Source organism: Oryzias melastigma, linkage group LG3, assembly GCF_002922805.2.
Source record: "Oryzias melastigma strain HK-1 linkage group LG3, ASM292280v2, whole genome shotgun sequence".
Lineage (NCBI taxonomy): Eukaryota > Metazoa > Chordata > Actinopteri > Beloniformes > Adrianichthyidae > Oryzias > Oryzias melastigma.
The window spans coordinates 31,053,559-31,068,282 of NC_050514.1; the positions used below are offsets into that span (position 1 = coordinate 31,053,559).

Consider the following 14,724-nt stretch of genomic DNA (forward strand, 5'->3'; position numbering starts at 1 on the left):
TTCCAGTGTGTCCCATTAATCTTTATAACATAAAGGTGCTACTGTATTTACTTGCTGATTGGGTGATAATGTTTCTCATTTGTATCACTATAGCGCGGCCTGTGGGCTCATTACGGCCGTATTGACCATTACCCAGAGAGCCGTGTGTTAAACGTGTTGCAAATGCTTTAACGGCGTCTGGAGGGAGGTGCTGAGCTCGGATACAAGCTGCTCAATAGTCATTAGTTTGCCACTGATCAGCACCTCAGTGTGTTAGTGACATTGACTGTACATGAGAACTGGACTGAGTGACCCCTCCCCCACACTTTCCAAACAGGAAGTGGCTCCAAGAAACTCAAACCACATAGACAGAAATAAACAGCTATAACTCAGTAATTCTATCTGCCAGAATAACAATTTTTGCTGAGATACCTTTAAGAAATAAATATTCTTGAAAGATATTCAAGGTATAAACTGACCAATCAGATGCCTCAATGAAAGTATGCGGTCTCACATCCAACGTTTGAAACCTTTAACTGACAAATTTTAAGTGGTAGGGGTGTGGCCATCTAACAAGCTCACTCCTGATTGATGTGATTGGTTGCCATAGAAACGTTGACTAATTCCTTCCCTACTCACTATATAGTCTGTTTGCCATTTTCCATTGATTAAAGAAAAAATATAAAAACAAAATGATGGTTGGCTAGAAGACGTTAACAAAGATCTAGAACGGTTAATCTGACAAACAGAATGACTGAGTAACAGCTGTTAATCCCTCTATAGAATCATATGGGATTTTGGCTTCTTGGAACCAGCAGGTACTTCCTATTTAAAATGTGAGGGTCACTCAGTCCAGTTCTCATATACAGTCAATGGCTCCACTGTGGCGGGGTGCATATTGTGAAAAAAAGCTGACTGAATTGACTTTGAGTTATTTCCTTTGTGTGACACCACACTCACTGAGTCCAGTTCTCATGTACAGCCAATAGCTCCAACATTGCGGGCTCCATTCTGCAAAAAAATATGACTGAACTGGCTTGAAGTATTTTTCTATGCATCACACTCACTTAGTCCAGTTCTCATATACAGTCAATAGTTAAAACTCGTGGTGAGTTTGGAATTGGGGACGGGACGACTGAAAACGGAGGATAAACTTGTCAAAACTCTGTCGTCTTTAGAGGGAGCCGCTTCAACCCGGTGCTGGACATGCTGGCCTCCTTCAGGAAAGGCTTCATCGGAGGGGTCAAAGTTCACGTCGACAGACTGCAGGTTTGTGATCGCAGAAGTTCATCAAACCTGTTTGAGAAAATCCAAACATAATTCCACAGCTTGATCAAACTGTGGTGTAAAATCAGACATTTTTTCTATTATCTATTTTTTTGCTTACTTAAAATATTTATCTCATTCAAATTTAAATTTTATGAAATGTAATAGTTATTTTTGTGTAAAATAAAGAATTTCAAAATGATTTAAACCATTCAAGTGAGGCAAAGATTAAACTTGAATGGAGGGTTTTAATTCAGACCATCTCTATGGTTGCATGTGTGTTGTTACTGCCACTATGCATTAAAAATAAAATGCTATTATATCTTCTTATATTAGGAAATGAAACATTACAGTTTTTCCTAAACCTAGCCGGAAGGCGTTTCCATAGTAACGTGGTTTAAATGCATAAAGATCATCAGCCTGAAGCAGAACTACAAACACTTCACATATTGATATACTGTATGTCAGCATTAGCTGCTTTGTCCAACTTGCAGTGGTTAAAATTCTGAAAATTTTCCTGTTGTGATTTTTTTAAAGCTCCAAAACTGAGTTTGCATTCACTCCACAGCCGACTCCCACAGCTTTGAAACACCTCTACGCTTCATCCCCTCATTGTTATGAGGAGCAGGATTGGACGTCTTTACGCCTCAGATTTTTGTTTTTGATTTCACTTCAGTTGGAATTGCTAATATTCCATTTCGGCAAAAGTAGAAACCAGCAGAGCTTTTTTCACTCCCACGTGCAGCCTTTTTACAGCATTCCTGCTAAAGACTAAAGGTTAACTCTGGCTCAATTTTTTAAATCTAAATTAGAGAAAAGCTGTAGCTAAATCCTGAAAGTTTCCCGTTCTGCTTCCAGGTGAACCAGCAGTTTTTCTTCTTTGTCATGGAAACGTTTTTCATGTGTTTCTGGTTTTTAGACCCTGATATCTGGAGCTTTTGTGGAGCAGCTGGACTTCCTGCGTGTCAACGAGGCGGAGTGAGTTTCCTTCTGTTTCACATTTTTGTTTTTATATTGATGCAGAAACAGAACGCTTGATCTACTGGGGTTTTCATGTCTAATAATACAGAAAAGTGCATGTTTTCTTGTTTTTTGTAAAGAATCCCGGAGTTTAAAAGCTTTGAGGAGCTGGAGCTGCCGAAGCATTCCAAGGTGAAGAGACAAACCAGCACGCCCAACGCCTCGGATCTGGAGCAGCAGCCGGAGATCAGTGTGGAGGAGTGGCAGGACAAACCCACCTATGAGATCCTGCAGAAGTTCCATGTGAGTTTACTTCATGTCTTCTAAAGTTAGAAGAAAAGCCAAGATGATAAGTGGCATTTTGGCACCAGGATGACCACTCTGTTCAAACTTCCCTTCCTGATCCCACAAAAAACAGAAATATTAACGTCTTAAAGAATTAACTGTGATTTTAAATCTTACCAAACTAATTTAAAGTAAAAATAAACACTTAATTTATAAATCCTATTATTGTTCTTTGTCTTTTGTGGAAAAGTAAAAAAAAAAGTCTTTGTTTTCTCATCTGCTCATTAAGTTGCTGTTCTATTGTCCACATTAAACCTTTTTTGTTACTGTTATTAAGATATTTAGGAAATAACAGAGTTCTAACATTTAAATGCATGAATCAGTATAGATGCACTGCAAAAACAGAATCTTAGAAAAGTAAAAAAGAATAAAACTTGTTCCAGAAAAACCCTTTTATTTTCTGTATTGCAAGACTATTATTCTTTTTAATGTTTATTTTTTATTTATTTATTTTTCGTTCAGCTTTTGTTGCATTTTCCATGCATTTGATGTATTTATTTTGCATTACAAATAAATATATTTGGTTGAAATAGTTTTTAGGTTTAGTTGTATAGGGCAGAGATAATAATTTTTCTTCTTTCTGTCCCTTTTATTCTCACCAAAGACTAAATCATTGTGCAATTTATCGCTGTGTGCTGTGAAAATTAATTAAATAAATACATAAAAAAGAGTTTTTCTACAGTGAGATAATCTAATTTTAAGAATATATATATATATATATATATATATATATATATATATATATATATATATAATTCTTGGCATGAGCATTTTTCTCACCCCATAGACAGCTTTTTTAAAGAACGTTTTTCAAAATATATAAAATTTTTTGACTTTCAAGAGAGAAGGTATGTGAACCCTTTGGTAGTACCTCAATTTGTGTTTTTTATCTCAATCTAAACTGCAATGATCGTGAAAAACATTGCCTGCTTAAATCACACCAATTTATGTTTTCATGTTTTTTAACCCAATCGTGTGTCCAGTTTCTTGATAAAACCAAATAATTCCAAAGGGTTCTCATATTTTCTCCTCCAGCTGTATTTCTAGGTGGCTTTTTTTAAATAGTGTATGATTCTGACTGTCCCCGCCTTCGTCTATCAGTTACTGGGATGGATGGATGATAGATGGGTGGATGGATGGATGGATGGATGGATAATGGATGGATAATGGATGGATGATGGGTGGATGATGGATGGATGGATGAATGGATGGATTTATGATGGATGGATGGGTGGATGGATGGATGGATGGATGGATAGATGAATGAATGATGGATGGGTGGTGGGAAGATGGATAATGGATGGATGATGGGGGGATGGATGATAGATGGGTGGGTGATGGATGGATGATGGATGGATGTGAAGATGGATGATGAATGGATGGATGGATGATGGATGATGGATGGATGAAGGATGGATGAATGATGGATGGATTCTGACAGTAACATTTATTTCATCTGAACTCATAGATCAACTTTCCCTCCTTCTTGTACATGTTGTATTTTACGCTGAGTGTGGATTCATCACTTTACTTTTGGACAAATCTCAAACTTACACCACTTGGGAACAAACTAATCCATTTTTTGAGGAAGTTGCTGTGGATTCACAGGTAAAAACATTTAAATATTTCTAAAAGGTGCAGGTGTCAAACTCCAGGCCTCAAGAACCGGTCTCCTACATGTTTCTAACTAGCCTTATTGAAGCTTCTTATCGACAAAACACACCTGATCTAGGTAATCAGCAGCCAGGTTTCTAAAATGCAAACAGCAGGATCAAAGGTTAATAAAAAGGAAATATGTTAATATTGTAATAAATAGAATGTTGTATCTGTGCAGGACTCCGACTGCTTGGCCAGTCAGGCTCAGCTGGCCTGCATCCTCCTCAGAAGAGAAGGACCGGACTTCCTCAGCAAGGACGGTGAGCCTGAACTCCTAGAAACCCTTCGGCAGAACTCCCACTCTCTTCTGCATTTCTTTGGCATTCGTGAGATCAATCTGAAAATGAAGTCTGTGGTTGCAGAGAACCTGATGGACGAGCTGGAGAGAATCTACAGAAGAGCTGGCAGCAGAAAGCTTTGGTCTGAAGTTCCCACACATGCACACAAAGATCAATCACACCTTTTTCCCCCAGAATTCCTCAGTTCCTCTGCTTGTTTCACTGTGTTGTCAGTCATTAGTCGAGCTGTAATGACTGTACTCACACATGAATGTTTGAATCTGGCTGAACTGCAGGCTGGCAGTGCGCCGCTCTGCTGCCATTATCAAGAAGTACGCCAGCTCTATAGCTCCTCACATCACCACAATTCTGGTGCATGGGAAACAGGTAATACTCAGGTAGCTGACGCGGAACCTCACCTGCATGCGTATTTACACTGAGCTGACTAGCTGTAGAGCTGTGTGAGGTTCATCCACGCCTGAGAGTTCCCCTCCTTTCATTTCGCACAGGGTTTTCCAGAAGGAGCGATGCTGAAAGTTCCTGAAGTTATGTCATTTAACAACTCTTAGACTAAAATAGGTCAGAAATCCCAGTTTTTGATGCAGATGTTTGAATATAATTTAAAAAAAAGCACAGAATTATTACATTTACGGTAATAAATGACTACAACAGCTTATTTAAATTTTGTTTAAAGACCCACCCCATCAAAAATTGTGTTTTTTATGTTTTTTTAATATGTTCTCGTGTTAAAAAATGTATATATATGAAGAAAATTAAGCTGAAACTTGCTTTTTGGGGTATTTCTTTATTACAATTGTGGAGCTGATGTAAAAATGCAATCAGAAAAAAACTCTTTAACTCTTTAACCCTTTAACAGCTGAGGTGTCGCCGTGGACGCTTAAACACAAAATCTTTAACATCATCTAACCTTTCAACCGTTAACAAAATGTGATTTTCCTTCTCAATAAAACAAAAGTTGGAACAAAATCGGATTTGTGACATTGAAATTACGATGGGCGGGGCTTAAGCTCTAAGCTCTCAGCAATGGGAGCGGGGTTTCTCTGCAACAATAGTCCCGCCCACAACTCAAAGGCGAATTTCTTCAGAAATGATGTTCTAGAAAACTACATTGATTTGGGCTAAAAAAAAACAAAAAACAAACAAAAAAAACCAACATAATTACTATGTATTATTGGAGTGGGTCTTTAAATTAGTTTTTATTCTATTTCCTGTGATAACCGGCACAAATAATTCTGCTTCAGTTTAAATCAATTAAATTTTCGTGGCCCAAAAATGTAATTATTTTAAGCACAAAAAGGGCGTCATGGACTCTGCCTTTGGTGCAGTTTGGTGGAGGAAGGATGCTTCCTACCAGCCAGGAGTGATGCTGACGCCCTGAACTCTTTAGACCACTGACCCTGTTCTTCAAGTCCAGTCTCTGACTGACTGAACTCACCTGATTCTGGTGAACAGCAGAGGCTGGATCCTCACTTTAGCTCTCTTTTGTTCCCCTCGCTCTAAGGCCGGCTGTGCTCAGCAAACTAAACAGACTTTGCTGTAAACTTTACTCAGAGAGTCACATGTTTCGTGTGTGAGAAGTTCTGTATTTAAACAACAGTAAACATGAGCATCTTTTTTTCCCCACCAAACAAAGTTGAAATTCTATTTAGTTTGTGCTTTGCGGCTGGCCTCATTTTTTATTTGCTCTCCTCTTTATTGGTCAAAACTGGAAGAGAAATGTGTTTATGCGGCAGGAAGCGAATACGGACGAGTCGTTTTGTTTTCTTGTTTGCTCAGATCAATACTCCATTCAATTTACTCTCCCGTTCACCCAACATGGGCCAGGAAGTGAAGCTTGAAATGGGTTTGCAGCAGAGGATCATGATTTGACAGCATAAACTCAAACTCCGAAGCCTTTGTATTTGGACGGAATGACGACATGCATGCACGACGAGAAGAGGAGCGGTCTGCTTTCACTAGCAGCTTCTAATGACCCCGTTATTAGGAATTTCATCTGCATCGATCCACCGCTGCTTCTACATCTGTGCGTGTTGTGGAGCTGCCGTAACATTTCCAGTTCCTGTTTGCTGGTTCTCCCTCATAGGATTCCTGCAGGAAGGAGGAAGCAGTTTGAAGCCTACAATGAATTTGTGAACATTAAAATTCATATAAATTGGTTCTATAGGAACTTTTTCTTCACAAAAGTTTGAATATTTTTGTCATCAAAATGTAAAGAAATCTTCTTGTGTCTTTTTGCCCAATAGGTCTGTTGTCCGCCTTGCTGCCAGTCTCTTAACTAAGCTAGTGGACAGCCTTGCCCCCAGTATTACTAGTATTTTAGTGCATGGCAAGCAGGTAAGTGGACACACAGACAGAAGGGCCCAATCAGAAATGTTTGACAAACCGTGATGGTGGCGCGTTGGTCCAGCAATTTTAATGTTCACTGATCAGGAAAATCAATTGATTTGGAAGCTGCCATTCTATGGGAAACACGTAGGCTGGCTGCTTGCTCACGTCCCTCCTTCATAGCCCCCCCTCTGTGTGTTTGTGGATCTAAAGCTGTACTTGTGGCAAAGCTACCAGTGTGACCAGCACAGATCCTAACGTGCACCTTGTGTGGACGGACTTGTCTGACGCAGCCACCTCATGCTGGATTACTTCATTTGCACCATTTCTTTTTGAATTTTATTTAGAGATTAGTCTCCTCTCAAGGGTGTTGATTGTTTTTTTTTTACTCTTCTGAACACTTTTAGGCATTTCATTATGCTCAAGTAGCTAGAGATGGGAATCTGCATTTAGATTGCCTTTGGGAGTGAAGGCTCCTCTCTGCATGATTGGAAAAGCCTGTTTAAGATTCCAGTTAGATGCGCTTTTCTGCTTACAATAACAGCTCAGTGGGAAAAATAAGAGGCGTCTCTCCATTTATGTCACTTTTGACTTTTGCTTTGATTCTATTTTTCACTAGAACTGACATTTAACAACTCCAGGCACCTGTTTAATTAGCTTTTCTCAACAGAAGACTGACACATTTGCAGTCATTTTCAATCCCATTGAATTGCATAGTTGTTGATCAGATTTCCATTGAAACTTTTTAAAAATGTACTTACTAATTAGTTACAGATTACAGACACTCCGGTCAGAGAATAAATTAGGTTTTTACTAGAAAAGTTCCATTACCTGCAAAAATGCTAATGTGAATCATTTTTGCTGAAAGACGCTGAAGATGCTGAAGTTTTTGCTGAAAATGGTGACGCAATTTACTTTAATTAATGAAGGGATTTACTGAAAATATAAAAGGTATTTGTAAAACGTTAAATTTGCTAAAAGACTGGAAATTGTGTTAAAAAATTATGAAAGAGAGCTAAAGTTGACACATTTTCTGAAAAGAATTGTAGTAAAATCCCTAATACATGACAAATTTCCAAAAATATTTAGTGTGTTGCTTAAATATAAGCTAAACTCCAAATTAGCCTAAAAAAACCTTAAAAAGCTAGCTTGTAGCCTAAATACTAGCTAAACTCCAAAATATTCCTCAATAAACTAAATTAGCCAAAAACATTAGCATGTTGCTAAAATATTAGCTAAATTCAAAATTTTTGGAAAATTACTATATAAGATGAAAATATACCCCATGAATATGTTTATTCATACTTAAAATTTTGAAATTTTAACTTTCTCATTCATTTTCTATGAGGAAGTCAGTCCAGTCTTCTATATACAGTTAATGGAACAAACTTGGGAGTCCATCAACTAACCTGAAAACATATATATCGTTTTTTTTAAATCAGGTAAAAAAACAAAAAAAAAACCAGGAACCGTAGTTTTTTTAAATCAATGTGGTAGAATTACGGATTAGCAATAGTTGTTCGCAGTTTACTGGCTTTTGGATAGCACAGGGATCTACAACCTGAAGCTTCATGGCCTCATGCGCCTCTTTAAAAATATCCAAATATCCTTTTTATCCTTGAAGTGCAAACAAAGAGCAGCCTGGCTGCTGTTTGCTGCTGGTCTCAGCCTGACCACTCACAAGCACAAGACGTTTCCCAAAGAGTTGGATGCCATGATCTGAAGACTCAGATAAAAGTGTGTCCTGTCATCAGTCCGACTGCTGAGGTGTAATTTTCATGAAATGCTTCAAAGGGGGGAAACTACCGAATCCCAAGATGTGTCATTTTATTTCTCGTCACTTTTATGTGGCTCCGGAGAGAAGAGGCTAATTTCAGCCGTCAAGATGTGTGTAGTGATTGCATCCTAGAGAAAGTATTGTTTACCACAAACGCACAGAGATGTTTGACAGTGCAGAGGCCGCATCCGAACACAACGCTCACTACTCCTCTCCCTGTGCGTCTGCACGCGACCACAAGGTGACCCTCGGCATCTTTGGACACGAAGAGGAGGTCATCTCCAACCCGCTTTCTCCAGGGGTCATCCAGGGCATCATCTACAGCAAGTGCTGCCCTCTGGGGGGGGAGAGGGAGGCGGTCCTCCAGCAGGAGCTGGTCATCCACATCGGATGGATCATCTCCAACGACCCGCAGAGGTTCAGCGGGATGCTCAAGATCCGAGTCGGGTACGACAAAGTTCTGAATCCCTGTCCCTGACGAGAACAAGTAGCATATTTGTTTTAAAAAAAACACATTAGAAAACTATTTTAGGTCTAAATAAACAAAGTTCTACCTCCATTTAAAGGTAATTAGAGTGAAACCACCAAAGGGTGATTTTGCCTTTGCCTTGCACCTGGTGTGACCTGTCAGCTTTTACTAATGAGCTGCTGCGCTAAATGAGCTCCTGAAAGGCATGCAAACGGCAATCTTCACTCGCAGCTCTGCTGCATTAGTAGTTATGAATACATAATCGCAGGAGCGCAGCATTTCAATGCAGCGCTGCGGGCTGATTTACCGAGCTTTGTGCCGTCGCTGTCAACTGTGAGGTTATTTACAGCTGGAAAAAAGCATGTCTCAAATATTGGCTTTGACAAGCTCCCGAGGAGGAGGACGCACAAGTGAGATTTAGCTCATGCAGGAGGAGGTTTCAATGAAGAACTTCTCCGTTTCTGCAGATATATTAGGATCTTACAAGTTTTAAATTCTCAGCTACTTGTGCTAAAGTTTATACAGACCTGGGATCCATGCAGCCCTGTGTGCATCTGTACGAGATCCTAAAATAACCTATAAATTCCTTTTTTGAGATAAGACACTACAACGGAAAGGTCTCAAAAAAACGGAAATTACATCAAATATCATTTGTTAGATGCTCTATAAAACTTAAAAGTTATAAAACATTCGTTTTTCGACACTTTTGTCCTTTCTGTGCAACAAAAATGTCAATTTTGTAAAATTAAAACATGTTAATTCTTTTTTTACATGGACAAATAAAGGTATAAATAAACAAACAAATAGTTTGACCTTTAATTTTTCTCTGAAATAATGATAAAATAACAAAAGAAAATTTTCCATTTCAACTTATTCCAAAACTGAAAAGTTTGTGGACCTAGTAAAGAGCCCTGAGTTATACCAGGTGTCATCAGCATAGCAAAAAGCTTTCTGCTGATGTGGAGAATCGAAACTAAAAAAAAAACTGAAATGTTTTAAATGTGATGTATTGTTTGAATATACTCATAATTTTGTCTTATATCAGCAAATATTTTTTGGTGTGAAAGCAACCTCTAAAAAACTTTTAAAAGTTCTAAAACATTAGTTTTTAGACACTTTTCTGCTTTCTGTTAGTATAACAAAAACATCCGTTTTGTAAAACTAAAACTTATGAATTTTCACCTTGGCAAATAAAGGTATAAGTTAAATAAATAAATGTTGTAACCTTTGAAATTCTGTTACATCTAATACAAAAACGAAAAAGTTTGGGAACCTAGTAAAGGGCCCTGAGGTACGCCAGACTTAATTTAACACTGACTAGGTCAGTATCCAACACTGTCAATGTGATGTATTGTTTGAATATACTCATAATACTTTCTTATATCAGCAAAATAAATTAAAATAAATAAATAAATATATAAAGAGTATAATAATAATAATAATAATATAATAAATAAATTAAGTTGATCTTGATCTTGAAACATTTGTAAAATGTAAGCAGATAATTAACCAAACCTACTTTCATTTAAAATTGCTAAAAGCACTTTTTCTTCATTGTTCTGCACAAAATAAATAAATAAAAGTAATAATTAGAATGATAATAACATCACCCCATTGGTACTTTGAATTTCTTTAAGTTTGTGGATAAGGAGCCACATAAAAAATATAAAGAATTGAATAATATAAAAGCCTCACAGCTCTTTATTCTGATGTTATTGAAACTGGCAGATCAAAACCTCCCATTTCTGGTCTGTGTAAGTCGTGTCGCCTGCTATTGCTGAGTTGGACAGGCAGTCGTTTCATTAGTCGATTCTTTGCCCAAATTCATGAAGCAGAAAAGGAAAATAATTCACTTTCACGGCTTGAATACGGGAGAAATTCCACCTCATTGTGCATTTAAACGGTCTGGGCCTATTTTAGGATGAATAAAACTGGGTGTAAACCAGTTTAAGGGCTGTTCTTGTTCGTCTCCAGATGGATCGTTCAGGCCATGAAGCACGAGCTGAAGATCCGAGCTGGAGATATGCCACCCCAGGACATCTACCAGCTCTCCCCCAGCGACATCAAGCAGCTGCTGCTGGACGTGCTGCAGCCTCAACACACTGGCAGGTACACAAACATCGCCTCACGTTACTCCGGTTTCTTCTTCTCTGAGACTTTTCTTCTATCTGCTTTGTTCTAATTATATTGTCATCAGTCTCTTCTGTTTAGACCTTATTATCTCCAGCTTCCACAACCCAATTTCCTCCTGGGGATTATTAAACTTTTATCTTTTCTAATCTGATACACACCGACTCACAATTTCCTCCAGCTCAGCAGCCGTCGGGCTTTTCTTTCAAGGCTCAACAGTCTCTCCTCCTCCTGGCTTCAGGTCTTGGCTGAACAGGCGTCAGATCGATGGCTCTCTGAACAGAACCCCTCTGGGCTTCTATGACCGTGTGTGGCAGATCCTGGAGAGAACCCCCTACGGGATCGTGGTGGCGGGGACGCACCTCCCACAGGTACACAGGACGATGAACGCTGCCGCCGGTTCCGGGTGGCGTCAGGTGTCCTGGTTTACAGTTTTAGGCCACTGCAGGATGTGAAAAGTTCCAGCAGAGACTAAATCTGTGTCGGTTTAAGATGAAAATGCTGGAAAAAGCCAAGCAAAAGTGCAGACAAACTCCCATAAATTCTCTTGATTCACTATCAGCCCTCTACAAAGTGTTCCTGACTTTTTCACAGTTTTTAATAAGAAAATTAAAATAAATATTTTTAAAAAGTTTGGTTAATTTCCAGAAAATCAGAGATGAACCAACAGGGTGGACGACAGGGTCGTGTCCCTTTGTCTTCGGTTGGGGAAAAGTCTCTGACTGTGGTTCTGGCTTACAAGCCAAACAGCAGTTTGGAGTATCTGACCTTCTTGGTCTCTCTTAAGTGCCCCAATGGGTACTACCACCTGGAGGGGTGTGATTGGTAGGAATGTTGCTCGTCATAGTTTGATAACAAACTCCACGTTCACACAAGGGTACCAGGACACCCTCAGCCTGAGATGGACTTTGTAGTCGTTTCAGGCGACGTATGTCTTAGACACTCGAGTAGACAGAGTTCCAAAGCTGTCCACTGATCACTACCTGTTGGATTCTCTGGCGGGGATGGAGGCCAGAACGACCTGGCAGATCCAAACGTACTGTGGGGGTCTGTTGGGAACGTCTGTTCTCCATTAGGGAAAGTCTTTAACTCCCACATCCAGGAAAGTTTCAAACAGATCCCAAGAGAGGTTGGTGACATCGACTCCCAGTGGACCATGTTCTCAACCTCCATCGTCTCTGCTGCTTTCCGCAGCCACAAGGTCTCTAAAAATGTAGATAAATTTCATAAAAACACCAGATATAAAAACAAAGCTAAAACAATAAAACAGTAAAACACCAGCAGAGCAGAGTCTCATGCCGTGTCAAAGCCTGAATATGTCCTTATGAGTTCAGAGAGGTGAACAACTGGAGGGATAGAACAACCTTTTCTTTTTCTATCTGCTCACCTTTTTAGGAAGTATCCATGAGAAATCATTAAAAAAAACATGCTACACAAAAAAGTACTAATGAGTCGTATAAAGTTAAGAATCAAAACTTAATTCAGTTAAAAAAAATTAGAAATTATGACGGGACTAGAATTGTTAACACTTTATAATAAGATTCCTTAACAAGCTTAATTAACACATTAATAATGTGTTAGTAAGACATTTATTAGCACAGTAAGCCAAATAAGGTTTATTAATATACTTAGTAAACTGTATTAACACATTTACTGACATTATTATGTTTTTCGGGTGTTGGTTAGATATTTATTAGCACAATAATGTTCCTGTAGCTTTTTTATGAAGATGGAGGACATATACAAAGGAAATTCCACTTAAAATTGAATTTCTGATGTCATTTCTCTGGTAATGTTGGGTTGGGGTCATAAGGGGCTGTAAGCCAGTGGGAGATCATGTAAACGGAGAGCTCTCATTAGCAGTCCCACTCACAACTCAGTGGCAATTTTCTAATGAACTCCTGCCGCTCTGCAGAGACTATGTCCAGAAACAGTAGGTTTTTTGGGGGGGGGCTGAAAGTGGCATAATCCAAAGACCACTGGGTAAAATTAAATTATGTGATTAATTTTTATTTAGTTTAATTTGATTGGTTAATTAATTATCTCCATAGCAACCCACACTGTCTGACATGACCATGTATGAGATGAACTTCTCCCTGCTGGTGGAGGACACCCTGAAGAACATCGTCCTGCCGGAGTACAGACAGATCATTGTGGAGGTTAGTCAGACTCCATCCAGACCTGTAGAAACTCTCGCAGCATTCTCATCTTCCTCTTCTTCTTCATCTCCTGCCAGCTGCTGATGGTGGTCTCCGTAGTTCTGGAGAGGAACCCCGAACTGGAGTTCAGCGACAAAGTGGATTTGGACGTTCTGGTGAAGGAAGCCTTCAGCGATTTCCAGAAAGATCGCGGTTGTTTGGACGGAGCACAGAAGCAGGTAGAAAACGTTCTGGTTCTAACTCGTCTGTTTGGAGCTTCAGCCGTAAATCACCAGATTTTTGCATCTCTTTGCCACGTCGACAGCCTAAAAAACAAACGTCCCCGGATGACATGGAGGCGTTCTACAACACGCCGGCTTTGGGGAAGAGAGGCACGTCCAGCTACCTGACCAAAGCGGTCATGATCCAGCTGCTGCAGGGAGACGTGAAGCCCTGCAAGGACGACCCGTGCGCTGTCAGTTAGACGCTCCGCTCCTGAAATGCTCAAAGTACTTAGTCGTATATTTTATTAGAGATTTCAAGCTGTAGTCAAAAAACTATTGAAAGTAGGAAAGTAGGATCTGTTGTTTTTGTTTCACACATTTCATTTCTGCTGAAATAGAAAGCGTTCCCTTTATATTGATTGAATAGTTTATTATTCAGCAGAAAAGTCAAACATGTCAGAGTTAGTTTTAGCGTGCACGCCGGCCGTGAGCCTGGCGAGGGTTGCTTTGAATGTAATGGAAATGAAATAGCTGGCGCTCCTCTGAAGTTTGTTTGCATCAGAGCGTTCAGGTAAATGTGAGAAAAATTGCTTTCATCCTCCAGTAGGACTGATTAAAGGCGCACTCTGACTTGTGTTCAGGCGTGCCTCTTCTGATATCGCCGTGATGAAGCTGCTCGATGTTGTCGTGGTGCACTGGAGCATGTTTGTTTGTGTGTCTCTGCAGCCTGTTTGTTTAAAAAAGATGAGGAAGTATTTTTATCCTTCACAGAATAAAGTTATGGTGAAATACATCGTCTCCCATCCTGCCTGGTTTGTGTGAATATGTGCTCTGATGGGACATCTTAGATTTCCATCTGGGACTGTTGGTTCTGCTTTTATCCCACAATAGACAAGCTTTTTTTTCTTAAACATCATTTTTTTTCTCCTCTTGTCTTCGACTGACAGAAAATGGAAAAAAGGAAAATCTTTGGATTTAAAGAATTAGCATAAAATGTCACTATTCTATGTTGAAGATGCAGCAGTGTGTTGAAGATGTCTCCTTCTATGAAATGACCATCTGGCGTCATTTTATTCAGATCAGATCAGGTGATCACCTTAATCTAATCCTACTAAACAATCACAACTTGATGATCATTATTGTCCTTTTACAATAA

The 14,724-nt window shown here is 39.2% G+C and overlaps 1 protein-coding gene across 4 annotated transcripts in view; it reads left to right on the forward strand.

The window, feature by feature from the left end:
* Positions 1-14,361, forward strand: part of phkb (phosphorylase kinase, beta) — a 114,015-nt gene extending 99,654 nt beyond the window's left edge. For 3 of the 4 annotated variants that reach the window (XM_024295238.1, XM_024295236.2, XM_024295239.1), the window contains 12 exons: positions 1,158-1,248; positions 2,165-2,223; positions 2,346-2,508; positions 4,385-4,466; positions 4,569-4,626; positions 6,749-6,839; positions 8,849-9,054; positions 11,051-11,185; positions 11,448-11,577; positions 13,258-13,365; positions 13,443-13,583; positions 13,670-14,361. In XM_024295238.1, coding sequence (XP_024151006.1) covers positions 1,158-1,248; positions 2,165-2,223; positions 2,346-2,508; positions 4,385-4,466; positions 4,569-4,626; positions 6,749-6,839; positions 8,849-9,054; positions 11,051-11,185; positions 11,448-11,577; positions 13,258-13,365; positions 13,443-13,583; positions 13,670-13,828 — 1,423 coding nt within the window. In that variant the 3' untranslated portion in view covers positions 13,829-14,361. Of the gene's footprint in view, positions 1-1,157; positions 1,249-2,164; positions 2,224-2,345; positions 2,509-4,384; positions 4,467-4,568; positions 4,627-4,780; positions 4,872-6,748; positions 6,840-8,848; positions 9,055-11,050; positions 11,186-11,447; positions 11,578-13,257; positions 13,366-13,442; positions 13,584-13,669 lie in introns of all 4 variants that reach the window. The other variant, XM_024295237.2, reaches the window with a different exon arrangement.
* The last annotated feature ends 363 nt before the right edge of the window (positions 14,362-14,724 follow it).